The sequence below is a fragment of the Papio anubis genome, chromosome 16 (assembly GCF_008728515.1).
Source record: "Papio anubis isolate 15944 chromosome 16, Panubis1.0, whole genome shotgun sequence".
NCBI lineage: Eukaryota > Metazoa > Chordata > Mammalia > Primates > Cercopithecidae > Papio > Papio anubis.
The window spans coordinates 32,147,678-32,166,962 of NC_044991.1; the positions used below are offsets into that span (position 1 = coordinate 32,147,678).

The following is a 19,285-nucleotide window of genomic DNA, read 5'->3' on the forward strand; positions in this document are numbered from 1 at the left end:
CTGGGCAACATCCAAGACTCCATCTCTTTTTTTGTCTTTCTGAGATGGAGTTTCACTCTTGTTGCCCAGGCTGGAGTGCGATGGCACGATCTCGGCTCACCACAACCTCCGCCTCCCGTGTTCAAGTGATTCTCCTGCCTCAGCCTCCCGAGAAGCTGGGATTACAGGCATGCGCCACCACGCCCGGCTAATTTTGTGTTTTTAGTAGAGATGGGGTTTCTCCATGTTTGTCATGCTGGTCCCGACCTCAGGTGATCTGCCTGCCTCAGCCTCCCAAAGTGCTGGGATTACAGGTGTGAGCCAACACACATGTCCAAAAATTTTTTTAAAAATTAGTCAAAAAAAACCCCAAACAAAAAATTAGCCAGGCACAGTGGTGTGTGTAGTTCTAGCTACCTGGGAGGTTGAGGAAGGAGGATCACCTGAGCCCCGGGGTTGGAGGCTGCAGTGAGCTATGATCATACCACTGCACTTCAACTTGGCAAGACCTTATCTCTATTAAAAAATAGAAAACTTGGCAGGGCACAGTGGCTCATGCCTGTAATCCCAGCACTTTGGGAGGCCAAGGAGGGCAGGCGGATCACGAGGTCAGGAGATCGAGATCAGCCTGGCCAACATTGTGAAACCCCGTCTCTAATAAAAATACAAAAATTAGCTGGGCGTGGAGTGCTGGAGTGCAGTGGCGTGATCTCAGCTCACTGCAATCTCCACCTCCTGGGTTCAAGTGATTCTCCAACCTCAGCCTCCCAAGTAGCTGGGATTACAGGCACCTGCCACCACGCCTGGCTAATTTTTATATTTTCTGTAGAGATGGGGTTTCACCACGTTCGCCAGGTCGGTCTTAGAACTCCTGACTTCAAGTGATCCACCTGCCTTGGCCTCCCAAAGTGCTGGGATTACAGGTGTGAGCCACTGTGCATGGCAAGGGTCAGCGTTTAGCAGGGCAGAGTTTCAGTTGCAAATGTTCTGGAGATGGAGGGTGGATCGTGATGGCTGCACATCAACATGAATGTACTAAACGACGCTGAGATGCATACTTCCAATGATACATTCTCTGTTACATTTTACCACCACAAAAAGGCAGGAAAGCTGGGTGGGTAATGAAGCTAGTAAGGTTACATTTAAACACAAATGGGCAGCAGTAGGGTGTGAGGGGGAGGCGTTAGTATTAACGTGACATATAATCAAATGGCTAGGAAAGGACTTTTAAAATATTAGGCAAACTATGGGAAATAAAGTCTGGAAATTACATTGTAAATCATTTTAGTAATAAAAAATTTGGAACAGTGGCAAATAAATCCAATGGACAAAACAACAGCAGCAGGCAACATCCAACAGGCATTTGGAAGCGGGTGGTCACGGTACAGCAAAGAAACATGAATTAAAGACAGAACTGAGTCTGCACAGAGTGACAAATGAGGCTGCAGAGGCAGAAAAAAGATCATCCCCAGGGAGGGCTCCTAGGCTTCAGTGATCCACCCACCTCAGCCTCCTGAGTAGCTGGGACCACAGGTGCACACCATCAACCTGGCTAATTAAAAAAATTATTTCTTTGTAGAGGTGGGGCCTCATGTTGCCTAGGCTTTTTTTTTTGAGATGGGGTCTTGCTCTGTCCCCCAGGCTGGAGTGCAGTGTGGTGCAATCTTGGCTCACTACAACCTCCACTTCTCCTGGCTTCCAGCGCTTCCGCCTCAGCCTCCCGAGTAGCTGGGACTACAGGCGCCCACCACCCAGCCGGCTAATTTTTTATTTTTTAGTAGAGAGGCGGGGTTTCACCATGTTAGCCAGGATGGTCTCGATCTCCTGACCTTGTGATCTGCCCGCCACGGCCTTCAAAGTGCTAGGATTATAGGCGTGAGCCACTGTGCCCGGCCAACTTAAGTTCTTTAAAAAATTTTTTTTACATTATATAAACTGTTTTCTTTCTTTTTTCTATGCTATGCCTCAGGTTTGAAGATGTTCAGCTCAGATTGCCTGCATCCAAGGACCAAAATGTAAATGTTAGGGCCATTCTTCCAGGTCAGTTTGCATCAGAACCATGCAAGTTGCATCTGTTGCTAGTTATAAGAGAGAGCTGGGCCTTTCTTCAGTTTAAGGTCTTAGGTGGGATGCCAAAATTTGCGTTTCTAGCAAGTTCCCAGATGATGGCCATGCTCCACTGTGAACATCACAATAGATCATGTGAGTGAGAATGATCAGAGCAGGCTGAGGGAGTGCAGAGAGGAACACTGTCACTTCTCCCAAGCTGCAGTTCCTGCAGATCTATGCTGCCTTTGGGAAAGGTTTTTTTTTTTTTTTGAGACGGAGTCTCGCTCTGTCACCCAGGCTGGAGTACAGTGGCCGGATCTCAGCTCACTGCAAGCTCTGTCTCCCAGGTTTATGCCATTCTCCTGCCTCAGCCTCCCGAGTAGCTGGGACTACAGGCGCCCACCACCTCGCCCGGCTAGTTTTTTTTGTATTTTTAGTAGAGACGGGGTTTCACCGTGTTAGCCAGGATGGTCTCGATCTCCTGACCTCGTGATCCGCCCGTCTCGGCCTCCCAAAGTGCTGGGATTACAGGCTTGAGCCACCGCGCCCGGCCTTTGGGAAATATTGAACATAATTACTTGTGCTGCATTTTCTGAATTATGCAGTTTTCATCTTAGCTTAGAGTGGAGCCAGGGCAAAAGAGGAATTCAAGTTGGAACAAGGAGTCCGAGAAGACGCGACTGCTGGACAGAACAAGTGATGAAGCCAGTCCCCAAACTGATGAGCCCGCAGCTCTATCCGAATTAAATGGGCCGAGAACACCAACACTCCACCCTCCTGGTACAGCTGCATTGCAGGGAGGAAGCAAAAACATCTTTCCTTCATCTGCTATCTCAGCTAAGCAGTGCACTCTTTCTAGCACCTCACTACAGTCCAGTCTTTCTGTATTCTGTATTCACAATACAGGTTTATTATGAACTCTGAGCAGAGGCTGTTTTTCTCCCTTTTGGTTTCTTAGTAACTAGGCAAAGTACAAGGCTCACGGTGGGTATTTAATAAATACTTACTGAAAACTTGCCTGTGAGTCGATGTTCATCTCAGTTGTTGAGGCACTCACGGGCCAGGCTTCACTTGGCTTTTCTCACTGCCTACTCAATTCCTTCTCAAAGCAAAACCCGTGGATATATCCAAGGAACTGGCTTCATGGCTTTTAAAAATTCTGTCCAGCTTTAACTGGCTAGAATAGGGCTCCTCATCCTTGTCATAGGCTGTCCAGAATGAAGTCCAAATCCAGGACTTGAGGAGCATGTCATGCTCCCCCGAACCTGCAGAAGTCTAAAGAGCACCTGCATTGATATGCATGTCATGGATGTAGAAGGGGGCCGGGATTTCAGCGCGCAACAGCCACATTTGGGGATTTTCCAGATGCCTTCGCTTTCTTGGCTAGTATTTTGCAGTCCATTTTGCACTGAAGGCTTTTTATAAAATTGCTTCAGGAAACTAGGGGAGTGAGCCTTGCTAGCAGAAAGGGGGCCAAAACAGATGCACAGAGGTCCCTTAGAAGTCCAAGGGAACACCATGAGGCCAGGGAAACATCTGCAGGGTCAATGTAGAGAAATCAACAGCAGTTGTCGGGGAGGACAGTGAAGGCGGCGGCTGCTGCTGGGCCACCCAGAAGGAGAGGTCCCATGATACCTCTTGCATAACAACTGCATGACATAGGCCATTCACCTTCCAGGAAGATTCCAGGGTAAAGATCAGCCCCAAAATAGCCCATCTGGGTTTTCTCAATTCTGTTAGTAGCACTCTCAGAGAATACAGAGTATAGCAAAACGGAGCCCACAAAGGGGCTGATAAAACTTGGGGTGCCTTTCCTTCCAGTAACACGAATTGGTTTAGAGAAAAAAGATGCTGATCTTTAACAAGAGAAGCACCTACGGATGTCTCCAAATGTCAAAATAGAAAGTTGATCAGAACTTTTGAGACTAATCTACAGTAACAGTGTATAGCTTCCTGTCCCCCTAAATCTTGCTGGAATAGCTTTTATGCTTATTGTAAGTAAGCTCACTGCGTAGCATTATCTGTGTAAGCTATGTTACCCAGGGCGCTTAACAAGTGTTAAATAGTAACAATTCCAAAAATACAGTCACATTTACACTGCCTACTACACTGTTTTGAAACAGGTAACCAGTGGAAGATGCTAACTTTTGGTGTATATATATATACACATATGTATATATATATATTTTTTGAGACGGAGTCACTATTTTGCTCAGGCTGCTCTTGAAACCCTGGGCTCAATCAATCCTCTTGCCTCGGCCTCCCGAAGTGCTGAGATTATAGACATGAGCCACTGCCGCCAGAATGTTTGTTTTTTCTTCTGTTGTTGTTGAGACGGAGTCTCGCTCTGTTGCCCAGGCTGGAGTGCAGTGGCGCCATCTCGGCTCATTGCAAGCTCCACCTCCCGGGTTCACACCATTCTGCTGCCTCAGCCTCCTGAGTAGCTGGGACTACAGGCGCCCGCCACCACGCCCGGCTAATTTTTAAAATTTGTAGTAGAGACGAGGTTTCACCGTGTTAGCCAAGCCAGGATGGTCTTGATCTCCCGACTTCGTGATCCAACAGCCTTGGCCTCCCAAAGTGCTGGGATTACAGGCGTGAGCCACCATGCCCAACCTTGGTATATATGTTTGTTGCTGGTTTTGGTCCGAAGAAGATAAATCTGGAAGCACTCTAACTGGCTAAGCTCCTTATAAAAAATAAAGGCCAGGCACAGTGGCTCACGCCTGTAATTCCTAGCACTTCGGGAGGCTGAGGCAGGCGGACCACTTAGCTCAGTTCTAGACCAGCCTGGGCAACATGGTGAGATAAAAAATTAGCTGGGTGTGGTGGGGTGCCCCTGTAGTCCCAGCTGCTTGGGACACTGTGGTGGGAGGATCGCTTGAGCCCGGGAGGTTGAGGTTGCAGTGAGCTGAGACCATGCCACTGCACCCAGCCTGGGCAACAGAGTGAAACCCTGTCTCAAGAAAAATTAAAGCCTATCAATAGCTAAATCTGTTGAAAAAACATTCTGGCCTGTTTTTTTTTTTTTTTTTTTTTTTTTTGAGACGGGGTCTCGCTCTGTCGCCCAGGCTGGAGTGCAGTGGCCAGATCTCGGCTCACTGCAAGCTCCGCCTCCCGGGCTTACGCCATTCTCCTGCCTCAGCCTCCCGAGTAGCTGGGACCACAGGCGCCCGCCACCTCGCCCGGCTAGTTTTTTTTGTATTTTTTAGTAGAGACGGGGTTTCACCGTGTTCGCCAGGATGGTCTCGATCTCCTGACCTCGTGATCCGCCCGTCTCGGCCTCCCAAAGTGCTGGGATTACAGGCTTGAGCCACCGCGCCCGGCCCGATTCTGGCCTGTTTGGTGAGGAATTCATGTCATGGTAGGAGGGTATCTGGAAGTTAGGACCCAAGTTTGCGTGCATTTTAAGGGTGTGCTACTGATATGCACAGGGAGTGGATTTGCTAATGCCATCTCAGCCACTGAGGCAGCTGGACTGGGTTCTAGGAAAGCTGACAGGACAGTGAAGGAAGCCAGGCCAGAATGGTGCTCTTCCCACCCACTGGGAGAACCCATCGAGATGCGCAGTTTGAGTAGCATCATATCTGATCTGGGGTTTACTAGTGGGTTTTTTTTTTTTTTTGACAGTCTCATACTCTTGCTCAGGCTAGAGTGCAGTGCTATGATCTCTGCTCACTGCAACCTCTGCATTCTGGATTTAAGCAATTCTGCTTCAGCTCCTAAGTAGCTGAGATTACAAGCGTGGGCCACCATGCCCAGCTAATTCTTGTATTTTTAGTAGAGACGGTTTCACCATGCTGGCTAGGCTGGTCTCGAACCCCTGACATCAAGTGAGCCACCGTGCCCGGCCTGATTTTTCACTTTTAAGTTGATTTTTGTTTTGTTTCAGAAATTATACTGAAATGCAACTACTAAACAAGAAAGTATGGTTGGCATAAAATGTTTTATCGGAGAAACACTTTTCATGGGAGAATAACTGAACAGTTTTAAAATAGCAGGATTAAAGGCTCAAAAATTTGTTAGCCAATAATAACAGAGTATCAGTGCGGACAATCAGACACCAAACAACTGGAGGTTACAAAGAGAGTGGACAGATCACTGCCTAGAAAGGGATAGCCCTAAGCATGGGTTTGGAAATGGGTACTACTTGTGGTTAAATTTTTATGGAATGAGGATTACTTACACAGCCAATTACAGATGATCCTCGACTTCCAATGGGGTCACCTCCAGATAAACGCATCATGAGTTGAAAATATTGTCAGTTGAAAATGCACTGAATTCACCTAACCCACCAAACATCACAGCTTTGCCTGCCTTAAGCGTGCTCAGTAAACTTACGCTAGCCCACACTTGAGCCGCCTTTTTAATTTTTTTTTGAGACGGAGTCTTGCTCTGTCGCTCAGGCTTGAGAGTGCAGTGGCACAATCTTGGCTCACTGCAACCTCCGCATCCCAGGTTCCAGCGATTGTCCTGCCTCAGCCTCCCGAGTAGCTGGGATTACAGGCACCCACCACCATGCCCAGCTAATTTTGTGTTTTTAGCAGAGGCAGGGTTTTGCCATGTTGGCCAGGCTGGTCTCGAGCTCCTGAGCTCAGGCGACCTCCCTGCCTCGGCCTCCCAGGGTGCTGGGATTACAGGTGTGAGCCACCACCATACCTGGCCAAACCTCTTTTATAATAAAGTGTTGAATATGTCATGGAGTTTACTGAATACCGTACAGGAAGTGAAAGAGAATGGTTGTACGAGTACTCAAAGTACAGTTTCTTCCGAATGTGTCTCTTTCGAAAACTGCCAAGTTGAATGATCGTTAAACTGGGACGGTCTGCATTTAAGGACAAAATAGGAGTTTTGATGTCTGAAGACTATAGCTAATTTCTAGGAATGTAGCTACTTTTGATCTGTTCTCCCAGTAACTGGAAATAAAACATAAATGACCTTGGCAGATAGAAAATTGCGTGCTTGCTTAGGCTGGAGCTCCCACTTCTGGCCATGTGTGTGCACAGCGGGCTCCAGGCTGGAGCTGCCGCACTGCCCCACTGTATACTCTTTTCCCACCCCGGGCACCCCAAAGCCTGGAAAGAGAGAAGTCGTGCACCTTCGGTGCAGTACCTTCTGAAAGCAGACGCCTTTACCAGTGAGATGCTGAGGGCCAGACCAGGTTTGCGAGGATCAGCTGTGAGGAATGTTTTATCCCTGACGTGGTTTAGAACTGCCCGTCCGTATATGACTGTTTTGAAGTTCTCTGGAACCATATTCCTCTCTCACGTGCACGGGACCCGTGCCCCGCCTCTATGGATTCTTGATGCATGAGAATGGACATGAGGGATGGCATTTTAGCCGGTGGCCTTGTGGCCTAGTTCATGCCTTTGTCCTGATGAAGTCTGGGTTTGCCCTGATGTGGAAATGACACACAGACAGACAGACGCACCATACACACAGAGGAGCCTTGCTATTTTAAGAATGTACTTTATACAAAATAACCAGTTCATATGGAAATAAATCTACAGACCTCCAAGGATCAAAAAGCTTTTTAAAAAGTTCTTTTAAAAAATTATCCAACACACAATATTGAACTAACTATTGAGGTAAGTGTCGCTCTCAGTGAAACAGGGAATCAGCAGACCACGACAAAATATACACAATATAAAAATAAATAGCATTCCCCTTTCCAGTACTGGCCAGAAGGTTCACAGGTTTCTGCTTTTGCAGCAGAGCAGAGGCTCCGGACACTGTGTGCCAAGGTTGGTGGAGACTGACCTGGGCCCCGGGAGCTGTGCACAAGGCAGGAGAGTGAGGTACCTGAGCCCTGGCTAGGGAAGGGAAGGGAAGGGAAGGGAAGGGAAGGGGCCGCATGGTTTCCTGAACGGGGGTCAACATTTCAATAAGTTATGCAACATCCATGCCCCTGTTCCCACCCCACCCACCCCCTTCAAAAACACATGCAGGACAATCAGCCGCTCATCAGCCGTACTGACATTAGAGTTCAGTCAGTCCTCTCGTGCAGGACAAGAGGGAGAAACTAGGTAAGAAAAGGTCAAGCCAAGACCGAACAGTCCCTCCAAACGTCTGTCTAGCACAGAGTGGGATCAACATCCAGCCTGGAGGCAAAGCTTGTGTCCCAGCTTAATGTGAAAAATGAAGGCCAGGCGCGGTGGCTCACGCCTGTAATCCCAGCACTTTGGGAGGCCGAGGCGGGTGGATTACCTGAGGTCAGGAGTTTGAGACCATCCTGGCCAACCTGGTGAAACCCCATCTCTACTAAAAATACAAAAATTCGCTGGGCGTGGTGGCGCACACCTGTAATCCCAGCTACTCGGGAGGCTGAGGCAGGAGAATCCCTTGAACCTGGGAGGCGGCGGTTGCAGTGAGCTGAGATCGCGCCATTGCACTCCTGCCTGGGGGACGAGAGCAAGACTTCGTCTCAAAAAAAGAAAAAAAGAAAAATGGGACGCAGTAACATTCACCCAAACACTGCTGTCCCAAGGGGAAAGTGCGCAAGGCTCGGTGTCCTATGGCTGCATGGCACAGAGTCCAACCTGCCAAAAAAGAAATGGGGAGCCCAGCTTTTTCTCACGCAGCAAATGGCAATCACATTCTTTGTGCCTATGCACTGATGTGAGCCCACGAATAAAAGCCTTTGCATTCTCAACCGAAATAAGAAGTATCCTGACTGAAGCTATTGTCCGGAGAGTTACCTGTGGAGACACCACACCCCAGGAACCCCAGAATTGGGCAGCACACGGCTCACTAATACATGGGACTGATTTCTGCAATGCGGGTCCATGAAGAAACTGCAGAGGGTGAACTGACTGACAGACAAACAAGGGCAACAACGCCAGAAAACCGTCAGCCTTTCTTTTCTATGAAAACCGAGGTTCTCTTCAAGCAGGTTGGGGTTCTGACACTATTGAACTGTCCTTACCTTGCGACTGTAGGATTAAGCCTTCCTGTGAAATTTCAAATCAGGTCTTAAGAGCAGTGTAATATTTACAGATTTGAACTTCCATTAAATAAAAAAAAAGTGAACCAAGAGGTATGGATTGCAAGCTTGTTTCTGACAGCTGTGGTGACTGCAACACTGGGATTCTGTGGGCCTGGGATGGCACTGAGCGTACCCTTTGCCAGCAGTAGGAATCAGCAAAAATAATATAGTACATAAAATAATACAGCAGAGAAATGGCATGGGATAACAACACCAAATGCTCAGTCACAAGAAGCACGTCCAAGGGACAAGCCAGAGTAAATCGATATTTAAAGCTGAGGTTTGATTGAACTGAGGGGCACAAACTGCCGGTCTTCAGGTTTGCATTAAGCCTAACGAAGAGGAGCATGACGAGGCCTGCCTTCCGAGAGCATCTGGCCTGGGCTCAGTAAGAAGATACGAACTGTTGGTAAGCAGCTCATGTGTACGACCAGGTAAACTAAACCAACCTGATGAAGGCTGGTGATGAAGGAGAGGCGGAGGTGGGATGGAAAGTTACGTCAACAAGAATCCCGCAGGGTTTGTTCTTACTTATCCTCCACGTGCATTCACTGTAACAAATTTTAGCCAACAGCTCCTGCTACCTTTTAAGTGAGGGGAAAAAGTAGCTGAATTAAAAACTACTTTTTAATTCTGAGGGGAAAACAAATTTAGAATCCTCCCAAGAAGCTCATCTTTTCTTTCTCTTGGGCCTTAGGGACACAAGTTTCTAACTTACTAACAACTCCAATAAAGGTGAGCCATGGGTGTTAAATCAAAGAGGTGCGAAGCTATTTCCCATTCTCCATGATCTCAGCTATCCCCGTCCTCTTGGGGACCACTGAGAGCCGGCATACTGACAAGGTGCCAGTGACCCACGGGGTGAAATGTCCTTCTAGCTTGACAGCAGACCTTTTCAGGACACCTTACACACTACTTTCTAATTATAACGTATCACATAACCATCATTTTCCTAATGGAGAAGATGGCAAATGCATTTGCATCTGCTTTAAGACACTGCATCTGCTTAAGACACTTGGAAAGAGAAGTGCTAGAGGAGGAAGAAAAGGTGAGAAAAAGATCCTGCTTGGGGATGGGTGGACTGGGGGTTCACAGCAGCTCACAGTCATGTGGATTCCTGCAACCTTGCAGCTCCAGACAGCTGATAGCAGATCTGCACTTCCAAGACCTGTGAAAGCTCAGAACACTCCCCGGACAAAGGACGAAGCCCTAGTACCTGTAACGCATGGACACCTGCCCACACAGCATGCGGGAAGGCTGACAATTCTGCGGCTGCTGTTGCTCCTGTTCACGGTGTTATAATTTAATACAGTAGTTCTATTTCCTATTGCTCTTCTTTAATATTTTCTGTCTAAAACCAAGAAGGGAGATGAAGGATAAAGGGATTTACTGACTTTTCCCGTGTAGTTCACAGCACTGCTCTAGCAACAGCTGATTGGGGCGGTCACTGGGAGAGGGGGGGAGACAGGATTACCTGGAACAGTGCGCACACAGCTGCTCGAGGACCACAGAGGGCAGAAGGAAAGAGGGCCCTAGCCCAAATGCTGCTCACAGCCACTCCCACCCAGGCCCCTGGGGTAGTCACGGGGAGAGGCCCACGGTGACAGTGCTCCTGTTAGGGAGAAGTGAGAGGCCTCTGATTCAAACCAGCATTACCAGGAAAAGAGAAAAGCTGTCAGTGGCCAGATTCTCTGGGCCTGGACCAGGGCTAACCAGCTCCAAACTAGCTGTTTTTTTCCCCTCCTCCCTGCTTCTGCACACACACAGAAACTGAAGTAGCAATGCTCCATGTTAGCGGATACTAGCTACAGGGCAGACCCATCCGAAAACCTTCTGTCCTCTTCGCTCTTCTAAACCACGTTATGCCAGTGATAGGTTTCTAACAAGAATTAGGATCCAGTGAGAACACAGGCTCAAAACTCAATCCACTTGCAAATACATCAAATTTAAAAGTAAAACCTCTGAGAGCAAATCTGTACTTTTGTGCATCATACCTCAGAGGCATCTGTGTTCCCTACTCAACTCTCAAATCTGCCTGAGCCCTAGGCAGCACCACCAGGCCAAGCGTTTGCGTACGGATGTAAACTTCCGTCATCCTGGAACTGGTGTCTTGGATTTCGGTTCTCTGTGTCACAGATGCTTCTGATCAGCTTCCTTTTCCACGGACAGCGTTATGTTTAGCAAACTCTACACGTGACAGTTCCGTGTTTCACTAGGAATCCTGGAATTGGAGGGAAAAACTCTACTGGCCCCTCCCACAGTTGAATTTATAAGAAACTAGGGCAGATTAATATTTCATAGAGGCTCTTCTACTGTCCCAAAAGCATGCTTAAAAATCTGCTACTCTTTACAAAGACCTGTAATTTCAGTATTTTCCTTAGTTTTTTCTTTTGTGGGATATTCAAAAGTTTAAAACGTGGGTCCTAACTTTGGTGACCTCTCAGCTAAAATCAAACACAGAATGCTAATGAGGGAGAATCCAGTGTAATTCAATTCTACAACTGTAATAAAGTAATTTAATACTGTAAAATGGTTTCCTATCACAGACACAACAAATAATTCCAAGAACTTGTTCTTGATAGCTATTTTAAATCACCATGACTGATTTTACCATGATTCACTTAAAACGAATAAAAACTATATATACTGAAATATTCCTACATTCAAACTGTAAATCTATAGAATACATTTTTCCTATTCAAACCTGTGCAATTCTTTATTGATACTAAAATATACAAACCTGAGTAGTCACTTCCACAAAATGTGATTCGTGCCAGAAAGCTGTGTGTGGTGCCTTCTAGATCACAGTCCTGACAGGGAGGTCTGTGATGAGGACGATTCATCTTCTAATATGTGAAACACTCTAGATTCCAATTCCTGATACTGGTTTACAACTATTCGGTAGGGCTGCTGGTAAAATCAGGAAGGGACACCCCTTTCTCAAATCCAGGATTTGGGCCACCAGCGTGAGAGAGCAGCCTGTCTTCCGGGCTGAAGCTTCTAGTAGTCTCCTGAGAGCACTCTGCCTCCAACAGACACCAGCACCAGCAGGTGGTTAGGGGACAGATGTTCTCTCTCAGGCCGACTGCAAGGAAAGCAGGCCTTTCGCTATTCTGAAGGCTGGCTGGCCACTAAGGAAACACAGTGACATATTACAAGATCAAACCTTTCCTACCCTCATCTCCAGCTCCCAGAAGTATTCAGTGTGACATGATTGTAAACAGATAAAAATCACTCCAGTGCTGTGTGCCCACCAGTTAGGACCCCCATTTCTTCCGCATCCCCACCCACCCTTCCCACTTTATGTACAATACATTCACCACCAACAAAAATTATTTTAAAAGGCAACATGAAAATTCTGTAAACTGGACCCAGCTCCAAAACCATTAATACTAAGAGTAGTCCCTTCCCCAAATATATACCTGAGTTTAGCTGCTCATCAAAGTTTAAAAGCACCACTCCATTCTTGAGTATACCCCCTCCCCCAAGTTTAAAGTGATTTTCCCTGAAGAGTGTCTCAGGATTTGGAAAAGTCATCATTAACTCCACGTTCATTTGTTTTGCCTGACTGTCTACATCAGCTGTGCAAGAGACCCCCGGACGAGGACCTTTGCAATCTGTGTGTCAGTCATCTAAGGAGTGTCCTTTTAGGGCCTGTGACTGGCTCCAGCTCAAGGATGGCACAAGTGGGTCGCCGTGAAGGGGCGGAGCAGGTGATGGGGATAGAGCTGACAGGGCACTCCCCAGCTCTCCACATTCCAGTCTTCGTGTGCAGCTTTCCATTGCTTGGGGCTCATTTCCTCCTTGGACTAGCTCTGAAAGAAACAAAGCCATTTTAAACAAAAATTAAAAATTGGGTTAATTGTTAAAAAAAAAAAAAAAAAAAAAAAAAAGTAAGCCCAAAGAGTGTCCAAGCTCCTCATCTGTGAAAATGGCTTCATTCTATTTCATCAGCTACAGTTTACTTCCAGAGGGTAGGTTCTAGATCCTGGACTTCTCAATTCAGATCCCAGTCCCAATGCGCAACAGCCATAGGACTTGCACACTGACAGATGATCATGATGCAGCCAATGACAACTACTTTGTGGGGGTCAAGAGAACGACTGCATGGGAGAGAAGCAGCACTCAGAGGCAGTACTCTAAAACCCACCAACCAGTCTCTCTCTGATGTGAAAGAAAGGGGAAGCATAAAACAGACAAGCGATCATAGCAGAAAAAATGTTGGCGGATGGTTTGGAAAAACGAGGTTTAAATACTCACCCAATTGGTATACATACATTCCATATCGCAATAGGAAAAAGAGACATGTGAGAAGTGACTTCCAAGGCCTCTTGCTCTTTTTCCAAGTGCCAAGGAAGCACGATCCAGGCAAAGTTCCTGGATCCACAGGATACCTTAAAGCATTGTTTCCGAACAGCAGGGATGTCACACACTTACTTCCCACCACCCGGAGGAAGAACAGCTCTAACTTTTAGTGACTCTTACCTGATCCAGGGGAAGTGTTGGAGGCTTATGAGGCGGCAGCTCCTCCTGTGACGTTGCTGCTGTGGGGGTCTTTGGGAACGAGGCCTGCGACTGGACCGGGTGCATCTGCATTCTACAGCCACGAGAAAGAAGCGATTAATGAAGACACGTTAATGACAAAAGAAACAAGACACTGCAGTCACGAGGGTACTGCCTTTGTCACCCCGGTGATCAGGCCTGGAATCATCCATACTGGGAGAACTCCACATTCTGTGCCTCCTGGTGCAGTAAGTGGCACGCACACGCACTGCCTATGTATACTCCTGACAAAAGTGTTCAATCTACTTTTTTTTCTCTTAGAGACAGTGTCTTGCTCTGTCACCCCACTAGAGTGTAGTGTCAGGATCATGGTTTACCGCAGCCTCAATCTTCTGGGCTCAAGGGATGCTCCTGCCTCACCCTCCGCAGTAGTTGGAACTACAGGTGTGTGCTACCATGCCCGGCTAAGTTCTTTATTTTCAGTAGAGACAGGATCTTGCTATGTTGCCCAGGCTGGTCTCGAACTCTTGAGCTTAAGTAATCTTCCTGCCTCAGCCCCCTAAAGTGCTGGGATGATAAGTATGAACCACTACACCTGGCACAAGAGTTTCATCTAAACACGAGGAGACTATGTGATGAATCTAGAATCTGGAACGCTCGCCATGATAACTGGTCTGGACTCTTTAGAAAACAAAACAAAGGTAGGACAACTGCTATAAATTAAGAGACTAAACAGACACAGCAGCCAAATGCAAATCCATGAGCCTTGATTGGATCCTTTATCAGAAAAAAACAATCAAAATAAAACACAAAGAAATGGCTCTAAAAGACACTCTGGGGACAACTGAGGACAGAGAAATAAAAACTCTATTAGAACTTGTCGTTTGCCTCGAGTGGGGTATCATTTTGAAATGGTGCTCCAAGGAATGTCCATTTTCAGGAGACGCATACTCAAGTATTGAGGGTTAAGGGCCATGATGTCTACAATTTACTTTCCAACAGCTTAGGAAAAAAAGTAAAGAAAAGAAAACAGGTATTTAGAGACATATAAAGCAAACATGACAAAATGTTAAATAGTAGAGAGGGTCTAGCAGTAAGACGACAGGATGGCACTGAGGAGAGGCACACGGGTTTTTATGCTGAATGGTACTGGTTTCAAGATTATGCTTCATAACTTTCATTTGTGTATATCAATTTGAAAACTTCCTGGATGGCAGATCACCTAACTGGATCTCGAGAACATCACTACACAAGCATGTGTGAAAGAAGTCTCATGGGGACTTGCTTGCATTCTGAATAAACCTGGTTTTCTCATTCAATGATAGGGTAAGAAATGAGAGGTATGTTGGCCAGGCACGGTGGCTCAAGCCTGTAATCCCAGCACTTTGGGAGGCCGAGATGGGTGGATCACGAGGTCAGGAGATTGAGACCATCCTGGCTAACCCGGTGAAACCCCGTCTCTACTAAAAAATACAAAAAACTAGCCGGGCGAGGCGGCGGGTGCCTGAGGTCCCAGCTACTCGGGAGGCTGAGGCAGGAGAATGGCGTGAACCCGGGAGGCGGAGCTTGCAGTGAGCTGAGATCCGGCCACTGCACTCCAGCCTGGGCGACAGAGTGAGACGCTTTGGTTCCAAAAAAAAAAAAAAAAAAAGAAATTAGAGGTATGTAGTAAAACTTCAGTACTACATATGATCTCCTCCTTCACTCCGGTAGGCCTTTTTTACTCTTGGCTCACTGTCTGCACATGCAATGTTGACACAGCCTTGCTTTCAGCTCTCAAACTGTGGTGATTAAGTTTACAGTATCATACAGAACTCAGCCAGGTGTGGTGTCGGGCACCTGTGATCCCAGCTACTTGGGAGGATGAGACAGGAGAATCGCTTGAACCTGGGAGGCAGAGATTGCAGTGAGCAGAGATTGTACCACTGCACTCCAGCCTGGGCCACAGAGCGAGACTTAATCTCAAATAAATAAATAAATAAATAAATAAAAATAAAAGAAGTTTACAATATCAAAATCTAACTCAGTCATTTAAAGGCCTATTCATTTTCACGAGGGGAAAAAATTTCAAAGATAAAGTTGGGCTGTAAGTCTGATACCTTCCTACAGAGTGCGCAATATCAGTTAAGTCACATGCTTTTTTGGTTCCTAGACCATTAACTGTTATCTTCATCTCTAAGGCCATTTTTCTGTTTAAAATGAACATCCAGGCCAGGCGTGGTGGCTCCTGCCTGTAATCTCAGCACTTTGAGAGACTGAGGCAGGAGGATGACCTGCGCTCAGGAGACTAAGACCAGCCTGGGCAACACGGTGAAACCCTACCTCTACAAAACAAAACAAACAAAAAAAACCCAAACAAGTTAGCTGGGTATGGTGGCACGTGTGTAGTCCCAGTTACTTAAAGGGCTGATGCAGGAGGATCCTTGAGACTGGGAGGTCGACGTTGCCGTGAGCCATTATCACACCACTGCACTCCAGCCTGGGTGACAAAGGGAGACTCTGTCTCAAAAATAAATAAAATAAACATCTGTTCTTTCCTTAGGGGGAAAAAGCCCAAATGCAATCTTACCCTGATGGTCTGTACATTTCCTGGAAAGGTCCCCTTATTCCACTTCTAGTGCCAATTTGTTCCATCATCACAGCTTGAAAGTGACCCAGGCCCTCTTCCTGGCAGCGATAGATGGGACCCTCCTGAGAGAGGCCGTTGGGCTGGGTGGCCCCTGGGTGGTGAGGCGGGTGGGCAGCCACAGGGGAGGAGTAAGCCCTGGGCTGAAAGTGACTGGCCGGCCGCTGAGGTGTATAGGGAGGCCCTGGCTGCAGCATCACACCATGGGGTGGAAACGCTGAGGAAGCAAATCCCATTCCTGAACTCAGAGGCGGAGGCGGAGTTCCATAGAGATACTCGCTGGCTGACAACGAGCTCTGCCGCTTGGTGGCGGCGTTATGGTTGTCCAGGTCTAAAAACTCTTTGGGACTCTCTGGCCTCTCCAGAGATTCATCCAGCTTCTCTTCCTCCGGACCAGGATTCTGCCCGTCATTGGGGACTTTAGCAGCCACTGCATCCATACGGGTTGGAGAAGTTAAGGCAGCATGCAGCGTCTCACAGCCTTGCAGACTGGCCATGGCATTCTTATCTGAGAAGAGGGACCTCGGTGGGGGAGGCTGACTGGCTGGGGGCCCGCCGGGGCTTCCCTGGGGATGCAGAGGTCTCTGCCAGTCCGAAAAGCTCTGTGGACACGCATAGTAAGGAGTTCGCTGATAGTGGTGGTAGGAAGGCTGCGGTGGTGGGTGGTAGGAATACCTCATTCCTTGTGGGGGGCGATACCGGGGAAAGCCTCCAGAATGAGCGTGGTTAGACTGAAAGCCTCTTGGGGGGAAATGCTGGGGATGGGATGCTGGGGACTTCCCTCCCATCACAGCGCCCACACCCTGCAGGCCCGGACTGATGTGGTAATGGGCGGCTGAATTCGGGTACTCCAGGCCAGGCACGTACAGCGGGGAAAACTGGCTCACAGTGCCTCCCATCAAACCGGGGTCTGTGCTGGGCGGTGTCGTCGCATTCCGTCCTGTGCATGGCATGGTTTCCTGAAACGTTCTGCCTCTGGGGCAGAGTAGCTTTTCAGAACCACTGCTACCAAGGCCCTTCCCCTCTGATCCACAAGGAGACGCTTCCCCAGTGACTCCGTTCTCGGGAAGAGTGCCCCTGTCTGCCACCGTGGAGAGGTCTCTCATGCACCCTTGGGCGGCTGGGCCAGGGTAGCTGCTATCCGAGGGCCAGGGATTCTTGCCCTTGGTGGCTTTACAGCTGTCCGCAGATTCGGAGGAGTTGCTTTTGAGCTCTGGGCCCACTGTTTCCCGTTCTTGTGGTGAGCTCTGCCTGGTGCAGTCAGTCTGCAGGGGAGGCGTGGGGTGAGGTAGTTGTTTGAGGTATACCCCCTCTGAAGTACCAACACTTGCTGGCTTCTCTTCAAGGCCAGGCAACGGCTCTGCTGCAAAAAAAAAAAAAAAAAAAAAGCAAAGGGAGAAAAAATAATTCAGTAGCTGACATGGCAATATTAATGTAAAGAACACGCCTGAGTCAGATTGAGGTGGATGTGTGGTGACTCAAGTCCCAGCTGGAAACTGTTTGAGCCCCTGAAAGAGCTTAGGACATTGGGGTCCCCGTACACTTCCTTTCACCCCTTTCATGGACACAGAGGTAAAATCTAGCACCGCTACAGCCACGCTCACGGTGGGCTGGAGAATGGACACGTCCTTCACCTTGGGTTGCCTGATTCGTAAGAGCCTGAGAGACGGCCTGTGGCTCACAGACTCCAGGAAGGTGCATGTGAAACACACCAGGAGGGGATGCTTGTTATCAGAATCGCTGGCCACGCTGGGAAGCTCTAAAATGTGATGCAACGAGAAAGAACAGGGCATCACGGGCACTCAGAAAGGCCAAAGCCCTGACTTCTCTCCATGAGAACAAAAGCTCCACAGGAGGGACTTCTCCGTCTCCCTGTCATCTCGGTCCATGCACACACAGACTCGATCACTTTGTTGAATGGATACACTCATGTTGTCTGCATGTCTTAAAGACAAGATGCCTACAACATAAAACTCAAAAGGCATCTTTAACACATTATGGAAACTTACTAAGCCCAATCAAATTAATTTATTAGACTCCTATGCTTGTTTACATCCTCAGAATTCTTTACCTTACTATTCAACCTACAAATATGGTCTTAACTAAGACTACAATATACAATAGTGGATAAGTGTATGTATGTACCTATATAAAATAATCTTTTTTTTTTTTTTTTTTTGAGGCAGAGTCTCACTCTGATGCCCAGGCTGGAGTGCAGTGGCACGATCTTGGCTCACAGCAACCTCCACCTCCCAGGTTCAAGTGATTCTCATGACCCAGCCTCCCACGTAGCTGAAATTACAGGCATGTGCCACCACGCTGGCCTAATTTTTGTATTTTTAGTAGAGACAGGGTTTCACCATGTTGGCCAGGCTGGACTCAAACTCCCGACCTCAGGTGATCTACCCCTTCAGCCTCCCGAAGTGCTGGAATTACAGGCGTGAGCTATCGCACGAGGCCAAAATAATCTTTTTATAATCTTTCTAGGAGGACAGTTGTCCAGGTGTGATCAAATTACAATCCTGGTAACAGATCTGAAGGACAAGGTTAGAGATTCTTAACAACTTTTAAAGAGCTATTAAGATAGCTCAGGCTACCTGAAGCAGGCCTTAAACGTCAATGGTACATAAATTATACAATGCAAGTCAAAAACTGTACTTTTCATTATTCAGTCAACATTAAACTTACAACTAGACTTATCAAAGACTTAACTAAACAGGATTCTTGTAAAGCTTTCAATTCCAGAACTCACTTGAAATCAGTATTAGAAAATTCTGCTAGAGGTGGTATTAACAAAGTAGGACTTTTCATAAAAGAAATACTAAAAGGGTTTTCTTCCCTAACATTTTTTTTTTCTTTTTTTTTAAAGAGTCAGAGTTTCAACTCTGTCGTCTAGGTGGAGTGTAGTGGTGTGATCATGTGTCACTGAAACCTCGAACTCCAGGGTTCAAGTAATCCTTCCACCTCAGACTCCCAAGTAGTTGGGATTACAGGTATGAGAAACACTTTTATGTGGAATCTATTATCTTTTTTTTTTTTTGAGATGGAGTCTTGCTCTGTCACCCAGGCTAGAGTGCAGTGGTGTGATCTCGGCTCACTGAAACCTCAGCCTCCCGGGTTCAAGCGATTCTCCTGCCTCAGCC

At 47.4% G+C, this 19,285-nt stretch overlaps 2 protein-coding genes across 6 annotated transcripts in view; both read right to left on the reverse strand.

Moving 5' to 3' along the window:
- The window catches only part of SLC25A18 (solute carrier family 25 member 18), a 29,213-nt gene extending 25,034 nt beyond the window's left edge, over positions 1–4,179 (reverse strand). The window contains exon 1 of one of the 2 annotated variants that reach the window (XM_003905192.5): positions 3,036–4,179. The gene's annotated coding sequence lies outside the window, so the exon portion shown is untranslated. The remainder of the gene's footprint in view (positions 1–3,035) is intronic. The other variant, XM_009216719.2, reaches the window with a different exon arrangement.
- A 3,302-nt stretch (positions 4,180–7,481) lies between these two features.
- LOC101007004 (cat eye syndrome critical region protein 2) overlaps positions 7,482–19,285 on the reverse strand; it is a 203,050-nt gene continuing 191,246 nt past the window's right edge. For 3 of the 4 annotated variants that reach the window (XM_009216727.4, XM_009216729.4, XM_009216730.4), the window contains 3 exons: positions 16,086–17,505; positions 13,499–13,610; positions 7,482–12,828 (listed from right to left, as the gene is read on the reverse strand). In XM_009216727.4, the coding sequence (XP_009214991.2) occupies positions 12,823–12,828; positions 13,499–13,610; positions 16,086–17,505 (1,538 nt within the window). In that variant the 3' untranslated portion in view covers positions 7,482–12,822. The remainder of the gene's footprint in view (positions 12,829–13,498; positions 13,611–16,085; positions 17,506–19,285) is intronic. The other variant, XM_009216728.4, reaches the window with a different exon arrangement.